Below are 17,829 nucleotides of genomic sequence, written 5' to 3'. Positions count from 1 at the left end.
AGAAAACTCCCCAGACCTTAATCCCATTGAGAAGTTGAGTTCAATCCTCAAGAGGCAGGTGGACAAACACAACCCCACAAATTCTGACAAACTCCAAGCATTGATTATGCAAGAATGGGCTGCCATCAGTCAGGATGTGGCCCAGAAGTTATTTAATAGCATGCCAGGGCGGATTGCAGAGGTCTTGAAAAAGAAGGGTCAACACTGCAAATATTGACTCTTTGCATCAACTTCATGTAATTGTCATTAAAAGCCTTTGACACTTATGAAATGCTTGTAATTATACTTCATCATTCCATAGTAACATCTGACAAAAATATCTAAAAAGATATTGAAGCAGCAAACTATGTGGAAATTTATATTTGTGTCATTCTCAAAACTTTTGGCCACGACTGTACAGTTCTTATGATCTGCTGAAACTTCAACAGTGTGAGGTGAGTTGGAGACATGGATGAATCAGAGAGAGAGAGGAGGAGCTAGGGTTGGGCGGTATCAAGATTTCCATACCGTTCCTGTACCATACCGGGGGATATGGTATTACCGGCACTATTTCTACCAAACATTTTTTTTTGTATGTTGGAAGATATTGCGGATGCTAGCTAAATGCTAACAAGCGAACATAAACTAAATGCAAAGTCAGACAACACAGCTCATGAAATTATACAACTAGCTATCTCAAAAGGCTACTCACACTTAATCCAGGAGGAGTTTGATTGTCTCTGCTGTAACCAAGAAGCTTAATCTTGCAAGCTAGCCACCTATAGCTAGCACTATTGGTTAGAGCCTGTAAGTAAGCATTTCACAGTGACGTCTACACCGGTTGTATTCAGCACACGTGACAAATTAACTTTGATTTGAAGTTAGTAAACCAAATGCATAGCTGGAACACTGAGCTGGAGAAAATGTATTTGGCACATCTAAGATCGTTAACTTATAGAGTTATAATATGTTTAGCTGGCAAACAGTAGTGAACTTTGATCTCTTTTGTGCTGCTCAACATTGGATTGTCACATTACCGTTTGCTCCATTGCTCTTTGAAAAACAAACATACCATGTGACATGCTCATATGAATTTTTGTTAATACAATTTTTATAAATAATAATACTTTTTGGGGGGGACAAGGTATTGAAAATCATAGTCTCAGTACTTCAAAATACTCCGGTATAGGGTATATTGCACAAGCCTAGGAGAAGCAGTAGAACATGTGATAAGACAGGCTTACAGAGAGCTGCTGCAGTAACACGTCAATTCCATCCAGCTCCCCCAAGAGCTCCCTGGTGCCTGGAAGTAGAGTGAGAGAGAAGAGGTGGGAGGAGAGGAAAAAATAGAAGGGAAGGATGCAGGGAGTGGAAAGGAGAAAGAGGGAGAGAGATAGAGAAATGGAAGGAGAGAGAGACGAACTGTTGAAGGAGTATGGCGCATAAACATTGAAAAACATGGTGATAAAAACCAAGGGAAAAGATGAATCGATCCAGCTCTTGAGCTGCTATATGCAACACAGCACAACCAACCCAGGTAGCTAAACTCACTCAGAGGGGAACAGAGAGGAAAATGAGATAGAACTCAAAAAGAATATCAATGTATCCCAGTCCATTACTGATCTGGACATGGTGCATGTCTGTCGTCCTGCAGCACTCCAAGGTCTTCTAGACCCAGCCACTCAGACAAATAGTATACTTTAACCGGTCATGATACTCTACTATTTTGGTCCACAGCCACAACAATCACCTCTACGGCTGACTACATTAGCTGAAAACCATTTTCATCACAATGTACAGCAACTACAGAGAAAAGGGCTGGAAACGTACTGTCATTGTTTTGAAGCAAGATAGCCAAGACTTCACTGCAGTACAGCTTGTTAGCATCGAAAGGAATCTTTGCCTGAAAGAGAGAGGGGCAAAATCAGTGATAACATGACAAAATCTGTGACAGCATGAGCAATTGAAAGCCTATATACACCATACTGTAGGTATAGTTCTATAACAGACATTTCAACCAGACATATTGACGCAGACTACATACGGCATCAATAACCAATGGAATGTGTCATCTTCAGTTATAGCCTGACCTTGATTCTTTTTAGCAACCACTGCATGAGTCCTTGCTGAGCTGCTTCTGTGCACAGGCCAGGCCTGAACTCTGCCATGTTCTCAATGATGGCTGATGGAGAGAAGAGAGAGGTGAATATGGGACTATCAAATTATGACAGCACCTCCTGAGAAGTATAGAGGTCTCAGATACCTTTGCTAATATTTGCATTATAAAGCCATCTGAGACACCTCACTCATTCAGCAGAAAGGTGGCAAAACCCCAATGGAAAAAAGAGAGAGAGAGAGAGGGGAGAGAGAAGTAGTGGGAGAGATGAAGAGAGAGAGTGAGTCAATGAGGGAGAGACACACAGAAAGAGAGACCTGCGGGAGGAGAAGGAAGCCTTTATCACTAATTCCAACTGAACAGACACCATCCTGAGGACATGAGCCTGTAGGCCCCAACCAGGAGGCAGACAAAATACTTATTCAAGCCTGGAGAGCTGCCTTGATATACGCCATAAAAACACAAGAAGTACTGAGCCCAAATGACATTTTACGAAGATAAATAATCCCCATATTTTGTCCAATCATGTACACATTGTGCAGTGCGGCTTACCTAACGTGTTGTAGACTCCATCAGCTTCCTCCTTCACCTGCTCATCCAGCCTCTCCATGTTCTGCACCAGAAGGGCCACAACCTGTCCCTCCAGCTACAGTTAGAAAAAGAGACAGGTTGTCATCACAGGATTATGGGATACTGTGTCGTGTGTGACAACATTAAAGGCTCATGCCTCATTTCCACTGCTAATTTATAAGTCGTGTAAGACCAGAGAGATTTCACCTTTGCCTCCATGGACTTTTTAAATGTAAGCAGACTTTATGACGGGGCACTCAACCTTTCCCAGAAAATGGCCAATGACTTTGCTGCTGTCAAAGTGAGTGCAAAGGGAGGGCTAAAATAGACTATTTTAACTATGGCCATTAGCTGGGATTGAATGTGCTTTTTCTATTGAGATCATTATAATCAGCATCAATATGGTTGTGGATGCATGAGAAATAAGAAAATGCCAGAACCAAAATGCATGCATTGATTGTATACAAACAAACTGGACTCACCAAAGAGTCTATGAGTACTTCAGCCCCCTCCTCACTTTCATGAAGTGTGTCGATGTCTGTCAGCTCTTGTAACAAATCAACCACTGCAATGGCTATATGTAGGAAAGGCTAAGGATTTTTTCAGTTTATCCTGGGTTCAGTCAAATGCATAGAATAACATAAATACAGGTACATTAACTGAATTAAAGAGTGAAGGATGCTTAGTAAGCCATCTTTGAAGGAAAGGATATCTGTGTTCTCATGGCTGAGTAAGCCCAGCAGGGAATGGACAGCATTGAGCTCTACCAACAGGTGGTAGAGATCAGGCATGGTGGCTATGACATGCATCTCCTGGATGATGTCATTCAAATCCAGCTCTGTTTCCATGAACCTGGACAGCGGAGTAATAAAATATGTCGTACATGGAAAATAAGTCCTGTCTTGTTGAATGCAATGTCATGTTATTGAAGCAGCAAGTCAATTTACCCTTACCATAGATGGATAACTTCTTAAGCAATAATATTTAATGTATAGCTGAATTCAGGAGGAACGCTTCCCTCTCATTAACATACCTTCCTGGGGTGTCTGGGAACTTTATCCTCAGCTCTTGGTTCTTGTAGGACCTTTTTTCAAAGGTCAAGATCATTTTCTTCACTGAACTCTCATCCACTGGTTCACCCTGTATAATTACACAAAAAAAGAGTGCCCTTTAGTGAAAAGTGTTACCAAGACAACATAAAAGTATTTTAGGAACAAGATCAGCACATTAAGCTATGTATGCATGCATTATCATGTCACTTAAGCTTTTCCCACCTCTTGGTCATCTGCGTCCTCATCATCATCCATTAGTTTCTCCAGTATTCTCTTCCTATCCCCACTCGGGTCTTCACTGTCATCTCCCTCCAGGTGTCTGGCCAGTTCTCTGCCAGCCTTTTTGTTTCTGGGGTCATCATCATCATCATCACCAGCCCGTAGACGTTTTGCCCCCCTGTCAGGCTACAATGAGCATTAACACATGTTAAGCAGGTACATCAAAACAGGAAGGTCATATGGCTTTGCAATGTATCTAAGCGAAGAGTTGGCCAAACAAAAAGTAAAGGATGGAGAAAATTAAAATGCATTCATCGTCAAATGTAAATAGTACTTGATTCCTATAACATAATGTTAGTTTTTATATTTGATGCTCAAATTATATTCCATGAGGGGGACACTGCTTTACCTAGCTAGCTAGCTAATACAGCTGAACTAGGCAAGAGTTTATCAAACTAGTTTACAACAGAAGAGTTGGCTAGCTAACGTTAGTTAGCAAAGTAGCAAGACTAACTTGCCATCTTTTTCATCTGTCACATCCTTAACTAACTTAGCTAGTAAACTTGGTTTATTAGCTAACTAGCAATCGTGTTAGCCTGTTCGCTAGCCAATGTGGCTATGGCAAAGACAATGGCGGTGGCTTAAACATTTATTTTGCAAGCTAGTCAACAATTGCAGCAAACACTAAGGATATGTCTCACTAATGAACGTTACCTGATAATTCAGTAGCTCGCCTACATCCATGATAAAAGGTTATCCAAAACGTGGAAAAATAAACCATCAAATGTTAAGTTAACGGCAACAGTTAGCAAGCTCCGGCTATCCACAATGAATACAGGCTAACTTGCTAGTCTTGCAATTTTCCGCTATCAACTCAAAACAGAGAAATCTGTCGCAAAGAACTTCGTTGTCGTGATATTCCGAGGAGTCATGGGAAACTGCAAACAGGAGTGTCTGGAAGTGGGTGTGTCAACAGAAGTGGGAGGCTGAACAGAAGTTGGTGTATGGAAAGCGAATCAGCTAATTGGACAGATTTGTTGCCGCTCAAAACCGTTTTGAGTGGCTGCTGTGTATTTTCAAGCTTTCGGAGTGTGGTCTTGGTCGGCAGAAATGATAGTAAGAAATGTCAGTTAGGCTAACATTTTGCCATGCACTTTGAGCTGTGTCTTTGGTGTAGCTACCTAAGTTCTTTGTAGATGTATACAAGCTAATTTTTTATTGCTGCATAACATTAATGTGACTATAATCCTCCAACCTAGCCTGTTAAAGTACACTGAACAAAAATATGAACGCAACATGCAACAATTTCAAAGATTTTACTGAGTTACAATTCATATAAGGAAATCAGTCAATTGAAATAAATTCATTAGACCCAAATGTATGTATTTCAGGTGATTGGGAATACAGTTATGCATCAGTTGGTCGCAGATACCTAAAAAGTAGGGGCGTGGATCAGAAAACCAGTCAGTATCTGGTGTGACCACCATTTGCCTCATACAGCACCACACATCTCCTTCTCATAGAGTTGATCAGGCTGTTGATTGTGACCTGTGGGATATTGCTCCTCTTCAATGGCAGTGCGAAGTTGCTGGATGTTGGCGGGAACTGGAACACGCTGTCATACACTTTGATCCAGTGCATCCCAAACATGCTCAATGGGTGACATGTCTGGTGAGTATGCAGGCCATGGATGAACTGGGACACGTTCAGCTTCCAGGAATTGTGTACAGATCCTTGTGACATAGGGCCGTACACTATCATGCTGAAACGTGAGGTGATGACGGTGGATGAAGGGCACGACACTGGGCCGCAGGATCTCGTCACGGTATCTTTGTGCATTCAAATTGCCATGCAATTTGTGTTCGTTGTCCGTAGCTTATGCCTGCCCATACCACAACCCCACTGCCACCATGGGGCACTCAGTTCACATCGTTGACATCAGCAAACCAGCTCGCCCTCACGACACATTACACACTGTCTGCCATATGCCAGTACAGTTGAAACCGGAATTAATCCATGAAGATCACTCTTCTCCAGCGTGCCAGTGGCCATAGAAGGTGAGTATATGCCCACTGAAGTTGGTTACGATACAGAACTGCAGTCAGGTCAAGACCCTGGTGAGGACGATGTGCACGCAGATGAGCATCCCTGAGACTGTTTCTGACAGTTTGTGCAGAAATTCTTCGGTTGTGCAAACCCACAGTTTCATCAGCTGTCTGGGTGGCTGGTCTCAGATGATCCCGCAGGTGAAGAAGCTGGATGTGGAGGTCCTAGAGTGGTGTGGTTACACATGGTCTACGGTTGTGATGATGTTGGAGGTGGCTTATGGTAGAGAAATGAACATTCAATTCTCTGGCAACAGCTCTGGTGGACATTCATGCAGTCGGCATGCCAATTGCACACTCCCTCAACTTGAGACATCTGTGGCATTGTGTTGTGTGACAAAACTGCACATTTTAGAGTGGCCTTTTATTGTCCCCAGCACAAGGTGCACCTGTATAATGATCATGCTGTTTTTAATCAACTTCTTGATCTGCCACACCTGTCAGTTGGATGGATTGTGCACAACATTTGAGAGAAATAAGCTTTTTTTGCATTTGGAACATTTCTGGGAACTTTTATTTCAGTTCATGAAACATGGGACCAACACATTATATATTGTTTATATTTTTGTTCAGTGTAGTTATTATCACCAAGAGTCCTGTTTGTGGTTAGCGACTGTTAGCTAACGTTATCAACTCATCTAACTAACTAGCCAGCTTGCTAAACTACACTACATGACCAAAAGTATGTGGACATCTGCTTGTCAAACATCTCATTCCAAAATCATGGGCATTAACCCTTGTGTGGTGTTCGGGTCTGTGGGACCCATTTTCAATGTTTACTAAAATAAAAATTAGACAATAATGTTTTCAAACTGAGACTCATTGGCCTTGCAAATGTTCTATGTAGAACATGTAAAATAACACATTTTCACTGAGTGCACACTGTGCATTCCCCTAAACATTTATATTACAACTGTGGTGTTCAGGTCCACTGGACCCGAGGGTAATAAAAATGTGGAAAAGTGTGTCTGTAGGTGAAAACAGGTAAAAATTTGAAAAAAAAACTTTGCTGTGTTCCTTCACTCTGTCTTCCTCCTCCCTGGGCCTGCTGTTTTAACATAGCACCAATAACCTGTCTGCCTGTCTCCTGCTTTTCTCACACTCTTTACCCTTTGTAGTGTGTGAAACTACACAATGTCTTGTGCAAACCTGCACAATGTTATTACAATACACTCTTTCAATACATTGTAAACATGTCAGTATTTTCCCATACTCCAGCTAGGTGCAAATTGAGGGAGAGACAACAAATAAACAGCTTTGCATGTGTGGCTCCTTACCACAATCAATCAGTGTGGAAAAAATAATCTCTGCTCAGAGGGCCTTAGAAATATTTTCTGCAGAGAGAGAAGCTGGTGTGGAAGGAGCGTCTTCCACTTTGGAAGATGAAGAATTTTCCAAATATGAGGATCATGTCTCTTTCAGTTCGGAGTTTGACAGTGAGATGGAAGAAGAGGATGAGATTGACCCTCAGCCAGCCCCAGTACCAGCTCGACAGTAACCAGCTCATCAGTAGCCTGCAGGAGGAGAAATATGTAAAAAAAAATATTTAAAAAAATTGAATGGTCTTCTTGCAGAGGAATGAGCTACCAGGCATGGCTGCCAATGTGATAAGGATGCAACCAGGGTCAACGCGGATGGGGGTTACTCATGTGCAGAACATAATGTCTTCTTTTGAACTGTTCATCCCAGACACCATCCCAAAAATCATTCTGCACTGCACTAATTTGGAGGGACGGTGTGTTTTTGGAGAGCGATGGGCCAAACTCATTTACATGCATACTTTGGGGTTCTTGTCCTTGCAGGTGTTTTCAGATCCAATGGGGAATCTACAGAATCCCTGTGGGATGCAGAAGGTGGCAGAGAACTTTTCAGTGCAACAATGTCTCTGGAAAACCTCCACATTATTTCCAGGATTATCCTCTTCGATAACCGAGACACCAGACCAGCTCGGCGGCAGAGAGACCAGCTAGCTGCAATCAGGTCAGTGTGGGACAAGTAGGTGGACCGCCTTCCCCTTTTTTACAACCCTGGGCCCAATGTTACTGTTGAAGGAGCAGCTTATGCCATTTAGGGGGCGTTGCCCCTTCAGGCAGTATGTACTGTCTAAACCAGCAAAATATGGAATCAAGATCTGGGCTGCCTGTGATGCTGCTTCATCATATGCGTGGAACTTGCAATTGTATACGGGAAAGCCAGATGGAGGAGCCCCTGAGAAGAACCAAAGGATGCAGGTTGTCCTGGATGTGACACAGGGACTCCGTGGCCACAACATCACATCCAATAACTTTTTTACTTTGCACAAGCTGGGACAGGAGCTCCTCCAGAGGAAGCTGATGATGGTAGGAAGGGTACGAAAAAACAAGCCAGAGCTCCCACCTCAGCTATTAAATACACGGAACAGGCTTATCAATTCCTCTAAATTTGTGTTCACGGCCGACACGTCCCTAGTGTCCTACGTGCCAAAGAAAGGAAAAAATGTGGTACTCGTGAGTACGCTGCATAGGGATGGGAGAATCTGTGGCCAGGAACATCAAAAAACAGAAATCATAATGGATTACAATGCCACAAAAGGAGCGGTGGACAATTTAGACTGGTGACTGGCTACCGCTGCAAAAGAAGGAAAACCCTGCACTGGCCACTTGGGATATTCTTCAACATCTTGGACATCTCACCGTACACCGCGTTTGTCATCTCGATGGCGTTGAACCCAGTTTGGAACAGAGGGAAGCTCCAGAGGAGACGGCTCTTTCTCGAGGAGCTGGGCAAGGCATTGGTAAGACCTCAAATCCAGGGGAGGCAACATATACCAAGGACACCAGCTTCTGCAGCCATCGTGAGGAGGATTCAGGAGGAGGATACTGGTGCCCCATCCACCCAACCCACAGAACCAACAACTCCAATACCAGAAGTAAGTGTGAGTGATGTTGTTGCATGTATGTCAGACTCTCCTACCTTGGCCTGCTGTAACCATATATGTGAGAGAGATGTTAGTAAAATTCCTGAACTAAGTGTTTTAATCATTCTGGATTGCAGCCGGTAGCAACAAGAAGAAGCGCTGCAATGTGTGTGGGCCCAAGAAGGACAGGAAGACACAGTACACATTCATCAAGTGTACTCGGCTTGTATTTCACAGATGTCGGTGAGAGTTTGAACATCTAGCCCTTCTTTCTGCCTCACGTCATCTCGCCATCGGCCATCTTGCACCCTCTCTGGGTGATTGCGTTAACATGACTCTGTGTCCGTGTTCCCAGTTCTTCCATAGATTCTAATGGCCTTAGTTGTTGGTCTCCATAAATTCAGAGGCAACAAGTTTGCACAGATACCATAGAGTGACATTGACTTTAGATGTTATATGGTAATTATACAGGTGATCACTTTTACATTCAATTGATTTTCATGATTTGTTTCCTGCCCATATCTGCAATTTACAGCATTGTAATTACATAATCATAATATGGTTATTAATTATAAAATAATTACAGAGCAATTATGGCATGATGCGACACACACACAAATACACATACACACATACACACACTGTGCAGCCTTGACAGTCCTCTATAGATGCTCCACCAGTGTCTGTTTACAACAAATTCAAAATAAAGATTCAGCGCAGGGCCGCATGTGAGACAAGCAGAAAATCACCTTTTCAATCTGCGTCATTCAGGATTTATGAGTGTTGTCTGGCAGGGGCCTCCATCTTGTCGCCCATTACTGTGACCAGCGATCTGTGACAGTAGTGCAATAGCAACAACATCCAAACAGGAGGCCATTGTAAACCAGTCAAGCTTGAGATCCCATCAACTGCCAACGTGATCTCAGGGCAATTTATATTTCTTTGTAAGTAAATGTGTGACACTCCATTTAGTATATGTTAGATTAGAAATGGAATAGCGGTCGTACAATATCAGACGAATTAGAGGACGTATAGTATCAAACCTCTTAACCCGGTCGTACAATATCATACGAATTAGAAGACGTATAGTATCATACCTCTTACCCGGTTGTACAATATCATATGAATTAGAGGACGTATAGTATCATACCTCTTACCCGGTTGTACAATATCATAGGAATTAGAGGACGTATAGTATCATACCTCTTACCCGGTTGTACAATATCATACGAATTAGAGGACGTATAGTATCATACCTCTTACCCGGTCGTACAATATCATACGAATTAGAGGACGTATAGTATCATACCTCTTACCCGGTTGTACAATATCATATGAATTAGAGGACGTATAGTATCATACCTCTTACCCGGTTGTACAATATCATACGAATTAGAGGACGTATAGTATCATACCTCTTACCCGGTTGTACAATATCATACGAATTAGAGGACGTATAGTATCATACCTCTTACCCGGTTGTACAATATCATACGAATTAGAGGACGTATAGTATCATACCTCTTACCCGGTTGTACAATATCATACGAATTAGAGGACGTATAGTATCATACCTCTTACCCGGTTGTACAATAGCATACGAATTGGATAATGTAACTTATCATACGTCTTGGAGGATAGTATTGCACGTCTTTATCTGAGACACCAAATGATAATTAGAGGAGAATTTACCTTGGTTATGTGAATTTATGTAGCAGGTTAGGTGAATTGGGTTAAGTTTAGAGTAAGGGTTACAGGAAGGGTTAACTACAATGCTACAGTTGTCCCCGACGCGACTCGAACATGCAACATTTGGATTGCTAGACTGTCACAGATTATGCCCACCCATCCTCCTCGACCAATCTCCCTACTTTCGTTTCTGTCTCATTTAAATAGACCATTAGTACTGTAGGTATCGTACGTCTTGGAGGTGCTCAGAAATATGTAAAGTGTATTGCGTATGGCTCTGAGGCCAGGCTGCAGCAACACGGGGAAAAAGAGAAGGAGACGGGGGTAGTAAAATCCTAATATACTGTACATTGAAAGCACAAGCAGTTTGGCAAAGCGAAATATGCACACTTCATGGTGCTGTAATTGATGAAAAATATGTTTGTTCTTACCAATCCAGTGAAGATAACCCTAATGTATAAAAGCAGGGTATTGATAAACATTTGTCGGAAAGGAGAAAAGTGTGAATGGCTCTTGTAACTGGTCAGCAATGTCTCCCTGCTATATATGTAATTAAAATCTGTCTTAACTCACACTCCACATGGAAAATATACCATAAGGTCTCTAAGAAACACTGCTGGAGGTGACGTCTCTCATAACCATGGCAACTGTAAATGGTTGGCTACTGAGAATTACTCCTTTTTGCTGTAAGCAGTGTGTGTGGTAATTCTAAATTAAATGTAGCTATTTCTATTTCATGGAGTGCACAATTGTTATTTTAACGTGCTTCATGTCTATATTACTTTAGTCTGTCTGGATTCTTTGCTTGAGTGAATGTTCCCTGCGAAGACATGAGAGATGAACTGTAGATCTACTGTGAAGGTTTGAAGTTAAAGAACAAACCCAGTTGATGAATGGTACAGCATTACAAACCAGGCCCAAGACATATTTTGAATGAAACCATTGGGACATCTATTAAATATGTCAAATTTAATCTTTGGCTGAAAATACATTATCCAGAGACCTAATTAGCAAAAACTGTTATGGTTCTCTGAAAAAAAAACTGTTATGCTTTTCTATTACCTCCCCCCTAAAGCAATAAAATAAGGCCTGATACAGTGCTATTATTTCCTCTCTAGCGACCTCCAGATGTATAACTTGATTAACTACAGGTAAAACTTTGTTTAATCTTTAATACACAGATACAACATCAACTATTGTTTTAAAGAAGTTTACCTGGTCCTTAACTTAAAGATGGTCAAGGGAACCGTATAAGCCTACAACTGCACTCTATTATATTAATACACATGTGATGTGGTTACTGATGACTGTTTCCTCCATTTTGTCCTTATGGCATTCAAATCAACAGGCAGGAGCATATTCCGAAAAGTGGCTCGGCTCTGACAACAATGTTAATCAACAACCAACTGTAAAGGGGATCCCCTGACAGAAGGAAAGCCAGAACTGTATGTGGTTTGCTTCAAACTAAGTTTATATTCAGCTCCTCAGGTGCCCACACTAAATCGTCCTGCAGAAAGACATGACACACATTGATCTCAAAACGTGAAAAACAAATAGACCTACTGAATGTAGGGATATTATACTAACGGTAGAACCTTGTCAGTGCCATTAGGCGTGCATGCCTGAGGAGACAGAGTCCGTGAAAGTCAGGTACTGTAAAACATAAAACAGGAGGACAGGGTTTTTCCTGTATCTACAGCTGCAGTATGTACAGTCATCATGTGAGCAATGAATTTAAAGGACAATTTGGCAAAAACGAATAAAAAAGAAAACCTTGAAATCAATCCACTCTTGTTTCCTCCTGCTGAACCACAAAGCCACCATTAATATCCCCTGTTCAACAGAATGATTAACTTGTACCATGATCCCTGAAGATGTTGGGCCTTTTTATGCGGAGTCTTCTGGCTGTGTTAATAACATCTCTTCCCCCCAATGTATTTGGGCTGTGCCGCTGGATCATTTCCATAGAATAAGTTCCACTGAATGATCCATCCTTCCAAACGGAACAATATAATTTCACACAAGCTGTGAGAGCTGATTAACCTAATCCGCAGAGATCACCAGTGATTGCATCACAGCAGAGCAGCTACACTGAGTGCACCCGAATCCACACTGTGACTCCATTATTTAACATCAGGGTGATCTGGTGGCCTGAATTAGTCAACTACAAAGCATTGTTTGACTCCACAGTCAAATGGTGCAACCACAAATTGCACATTTCACCCTGAGATACATTGCATTCGGAAAGTATTCAGACCCCTTAACTCTTTCCACATTTTATTACGTTACAGCCTTATTCTAAAATGTCTTAAATGTAAATTTACACACAATACTCCATAATGACAAAGGAAAAAACATTTTTAGTAATGTTTGCAAATTTATAAAAAAAAAAAAACAGAAATACCTTATTTCAATAAGTATTCAGACCTTGTGCTACGAGACTCAAATTGAGCTCAGGTGCATCCCGTTTCCATTGATTATCCTTGTGATGTTTCTACAACTTGATTGGAGTTCACATGTGGTCAATTCAATTGATTGGACATTATTTGGAAATGCACACACCTGTCTAAGGTCCCACAGTCGAAAGTGCATGTCAGAGCTAAAACCAAGCCATGAGGTTGAAGGAATTGTCCGTAGAGCTCCTAGACAGGATTGTGTTGAGGCACAGATCTTGGGAAGGGTACCAAAAAATGTCTGCAGCATTGAAGGTCCCCAAGAACACAGTGGCATCCATCATTCTTAAATGGAAGAAGTTTGGAACCACCAAGAATCTTCCTAGAGCTGGCCACCTGGCCAAACTGAGCAATTGGGGGAGAAGGGCTTTGGTCAGGGAGGTGAACAAAAACCTGTTGGTCACTCTGACAGAGCTCCAGAGTTTATCTGTGGATATGGGAGCACCTTCCAGAAGGACAACCATCTCTGCAGCACTCCACCAATCAGGCCTTTATGGTAGAGTGGCCAGACGGAAGCCACTAATCAGTAAAAGGCACATCACAGCCCGCTGGGAGTTTGCCAAAAGGCCCCTAAAGAACTCTCAGACCATGAGAAACAAGATTCTCTGGTCTAATGAAACCAAGATTGAACTATTTGGCCTGAATGCCAAGCGTCATGTCTGGAGGAAACCTGGCACCATCCCTACAGTGAAGCATGGTGGTGGCAGCATCATTCTATGGGAATGTTTATCAGAGGCAGGAACTGAGAGTCTTGCCAGGATCGAGGCAAAGATGAAAGGAGAGATTCTTGATGAAAACTTGTTCCAGAGCGCTCAGGACCTCCGACTGGGGCAAAGGTTCACCTTCCAACAGGACAACGACCCTAAACACACAGCCAAGACAACACAGGAGTAGTGGCTTTGGGACAAGTCTCTGAATGTTCTTGAGTGGCCCAGCCAGAGCCCGGACTTGAACCCAATCGAACATCTCTTGAGAGATTTGAAAATAACTTTGCAGCGATGCTCCCCATCCAACCTGAGAGAGCTTGAGAGGATCTGCAGAGAAGAATGGGAGAAACTTCCCAAGTACAGGTGTGCCAAGCTTGTAGTGTCATACCCAAGAAGAGTCAAGGTTGTAATCGCTTCCAAAGGTGCTTCAACAAAGTACTGACTAAAGGGTCTAAATACTAAAAAATGCCATTATGGGGTATTATGTGTAGGTTGATGAGGGAAAAAAACGATTTAGTCAATTTTAGAATAACGCTGTAACGTAACAAAATGTGGAAAAAAGTCAAAGGGTCTGAATACCTTCCAAATACAATGTATGTCCACCTTCCTCTTGCATGCTATCCCCCCCAAAACAATTTACGTTCAATTGTTTCAGGCCTATACCTGTAAGTGTGTGACAGCTGTCAGGGTGTGTCAATTGAGGAGTCAAATGGTTCCCACTAGATAACACAACCACAAAGTCGAAATGGGTAATAATCGTTAAAAAAAAAATATGGGGGGAAAAATGTGCTTTTTAATCCTATAATTTAAGGATACGATTAGACCTAAGGTTATCAGTATGTTTCAGGATAGGGTTAAGGTTAGGTTTAAAATCAGATTTTTTAGAAATAAGCCGGGTTTTTGACTTTATGGCTGTGTTAACTACTGACAACTGATTCACATACACTATATATACAAAAGTAGGTGGAAACCCCTTAAAAAAAGTGGATTTGGCTATTTCAGCCACACCTGTCTTCGTATCACATCGAGCACACCGCCATGCAATCTCCATAGACAAACATTGGCAGTAGAATGGCCTTACTGAAGAGCTCAGTGACTTTCAACCTGGCACCGTCATGGGATACCACCTTTCTAACAGGTCAGTTATTAAAGTTTCTGCCCTGCTAGAGCTGCCCCTTTCAACTGTAAGTGCTGTTATTGTAGAGTGGAAACGTCTTGGAGCAACAACGGCTCAGCCACGAAGTGGTAGGCCACACAAGCTCACATAACTGGACCGCTGAGTGCTGAAGTGCGTAGCGTGTAAAAAATCCCCTGTCCTCAGTTGCAACACTCACTACAGAGTTCCAAACTGCCTCTGCAAGCAATGTCAGCACAATAACTGTTCGTCGGGAGCTTCATGAAATGGATTTCCATGGCTGAGCACACAAGGTTAAGATCCACATGCGCAATGCCAAGCGTTGGCTGGAGTGGTGTAAAGATCTCTGCCATTGGACTCTGGAGCAGTGGAAATGTGTTCTCTGTAGTGATGAATCACGCTTCACCATTTAGCAGTCCGAATCTAGGTTTGGCAGATGCCAGGAGAACGCTACCTGGCCCAGTGCAGTGTGAACTGTAAAGATTGGTGGAGGAGGAATAATGGTGTGGGGCTGTTTTTCATGGTTCAGGCTAGACCCCTTAGTTCCAGTGAAGGGAAATCTTAACGCTACAGCATACAATGACATTCTAGATGATTCTGTGTTTCTAACTTCGTGGCAACAGTTCGGGGAAGGCCCTTTCCTGTGTCAGCATGACAATGCCTTCTTGCACAAAGTGATGTCCATATAGAAATGGTTTGTCGAGATCAGTATGGAAGAACTTGACTGGCCTGCACAGAGCCCTGACCTCAACCCCATCGAACACATTTGGGATGAATTGGAACGCCGACTGCGAGCCAGGCTTTATCGCCCAACATCAGTGGCCAACCTCACTCATGCTCTTGTGGCTGAATGGAAGAAAGTCCCCGCAGAAATGTTCCAACATCTAGTGGAATGCCTTTTCAGAATAGTGGAGGCTGTTATAGCAGCAAAGGGGGGACCAACTCCATATTAATGCCCATGATTTTGGAATGAGATGTTCGATGATCAGGTGTCCACATACTTTTGGTCATGTAGTGTACTGTATATTACAGGGTATCACTGATACTTAATCACTCAATACAAAATATGATGACTAGAATTTGTGGGGAAATAGGTTTGCCAGTTATACTCAGTGGTGTAAAAAGTACTCAATTGTCATACTTGAGTAAAAGTAAAGATACCGTAATAGAAAATGACTCAAGTAAAAGTCACCCAGTAAAACACTACTTGAGTAAAAGTCCAAAAGTATTTGGTTTAAAATATCCTTAAGTATCAAAAGTAAATGGAATTGCTCAAATGTATCAAAAGTATAAAGTATAAACCATTTAAAATTCCTTATATTAAGCAAACCAGATGACACCATAAAAAATATATATATTGACGGATAGTCAGGGGCACACTCCAACACTAAGACATAATTTACAAACAAAGCATTTGTGTTTAGTGAGTCCGTCAGATCAGAGGCAGTAGGGATGACCAGGGTTGTTCTCTTGATAAGTGCGTGAATTGGACCATTTTCCTGTCGAAATGTAATGAGTACTTTTTGGTGTCAGGGAAAATGTACATTGTTTTCTTTAGGAATGTAGTGAAGTAAAAGTTGGCAAAAATATACATATTAAAGTAAAGTACAGATACCCCAAAAAAACTACTTAAACAGTACTTTTACTTTACTTTACTTACTTTTACTTAAGTAGTTTACACCACTGGTTATACTGTAAACAGTGGTGTAAAGTACTTAAGTAGTACTTTAAAGTATTTTTTACTTAAGTAGTTTTTTTGGGGTATCTGTACTTTACTTTAATAGTTATATTTTTGCCAACTTTTACTTTTACTTCACTACATTCCTAAAGAAAATTCTGTACTTTTTACTCCATACATTTTCCCTGACACCCAAAAGTACTTGTTACAGTTTGACAGGAAAATGGTCCAATTCACGCACTTATCAAGTGAACATCCCTACTGCCTCGGATCTGGCGGACTCACTAAACACAAAAGTTTTGTTTTAAATAATGTCTGAGTGTTGCTGTGTGCTCCTAGTTATCTGTCAATAATAAAATAAGAACATTGTGCTGTCTGGTTTTCTTAATATAAGGAATTTGAAATTATTTATACTTCTACTACTTTTGATACTGAAGTATATTTTAGCCATTCCATTTTTTTGTGTTCTTAAGTATATTTAAAACCAAATATTTTTAAGTAGTATTTTACTGGGTGACTTTCACTTTTACTTGAGTCTTTTTCTATTATGTATCTTCAAGTATGACAGCTGAGTGCTTTCCACCACTGACTGTAAACATACGGAGGAGGAATGGTTGAGTGGGGTGTTTAGGGATAGAGGGTTTGTCTGAATATAAACAATTGTATTCTGGAGGCTATGAATGTAGCAATCACTTAACTCGATTGTTACAGAAAGGCTGAAATAAACCTACATTTTAAACCCATATACTGTACATCGTTGACAATTTTGAAAACAAATTAGCTCAGCTAATTTAAATAAGTTAAACTTTCCGTACATACAGGCCATTTGTTTTTCAAGAACATGGATGAATAGGAACCCACTGGGTACAGGCATCAGTTCAATGTTTAGTTTTGATTTACATTTGGTTGAGTTGTCAACTAATGTGAAATCAACAAAACATTTCACCATGTCATTGGATTTAGGTTAAGAGAGAGAGAGACTGTGCTTTGGAGGATGGCTAGAGGACCAGGTGCTGTGCTTGGGGCAACAAATCTGCATACACACACACAAAGTCACAGACACAGAGACATGCACAGACTTTTATTTGTTTTTATTTATCCTTTATTTAACTAGGCAAGTCAGTTAAGAACAAATTCTTATTTACAATGACAGCCTACCCCGGCCAAACCCTAACCCGGACGATGCTGGGCGAATTGTGCGCCGCCCTATGGGACCCCCAATCACGGCCG

General features: G+C 41.6%; 1 protein-coding gene across 1 annotated transcript in view; it reads right to left on the bottom strand.

The window, feature by feature from the left end:
* ctnnbl1 (catenin, beta like 1) overlaps positions 1-4,847 on the bottom strand; it is a 48,236-nt gene extending 43,389 nt beyond the window's left edge. The window contains exons 1-9 of the mRNA XM_029664742.2: positions 4,651-4,847; positions 3,940-4,122; positions 3,699-3,805; positions 3,378-3,517; positions 3,148-3,245; positions 2,648-2,741; positions 2,070-2,161; positions 1,810-1,882; positions 1,224-1,282 (exon numbers count right to left, since the gene is read on the bottom strand). Of these exons, the coding sequence (XP_029520602.1) occupies positions 1,224-1,282; positions 1,810-1,882; positions 2,070-2,161; positions 2,648-2,741; positions 3,148-3,245; positions 3,378-3,517; positions 3,699-3,805; positions 3,940-4,122; positions 4,651-4,680 (876 nt within the window). The 5' untranslated portion in view covers positions 4,681-4,847. The remainder of the gene's footprint in view (positions 1-1,223; positions 1,283-1,809; positions 1,883-2,069; positions 2,162-2,647; positions 2,742-3,147; positions 3,246-3,377; positions 3,518-3,698; positions 3,806-3,939; positions 4,123-4,650) is intronic.
* Positions 4,848-17,829: the final 12,982 nt, after the last annotated feature.

This window comes from Oncorhynchus nerka, linkage group LG7 (assembly GCF_034236695.1).
Source record: "Oncorhynchus nerka isolate Pitt River linkage group LG7, Oner_Uvic_2.0, whole genome shotgun sequence".
In the NCBI taxonomy this organism is placed as follows: Eukaryota; Metazoa; Chordata; class Actinopteri; order Salmoniformes; family Salmonidae; genus Oncorhynchus; species Oncorhynchus nerka.
Note: the sequence above shows the minus strand (reverse complement) of the source record. Positions and strands in the feature narration are given on the sequence as shown.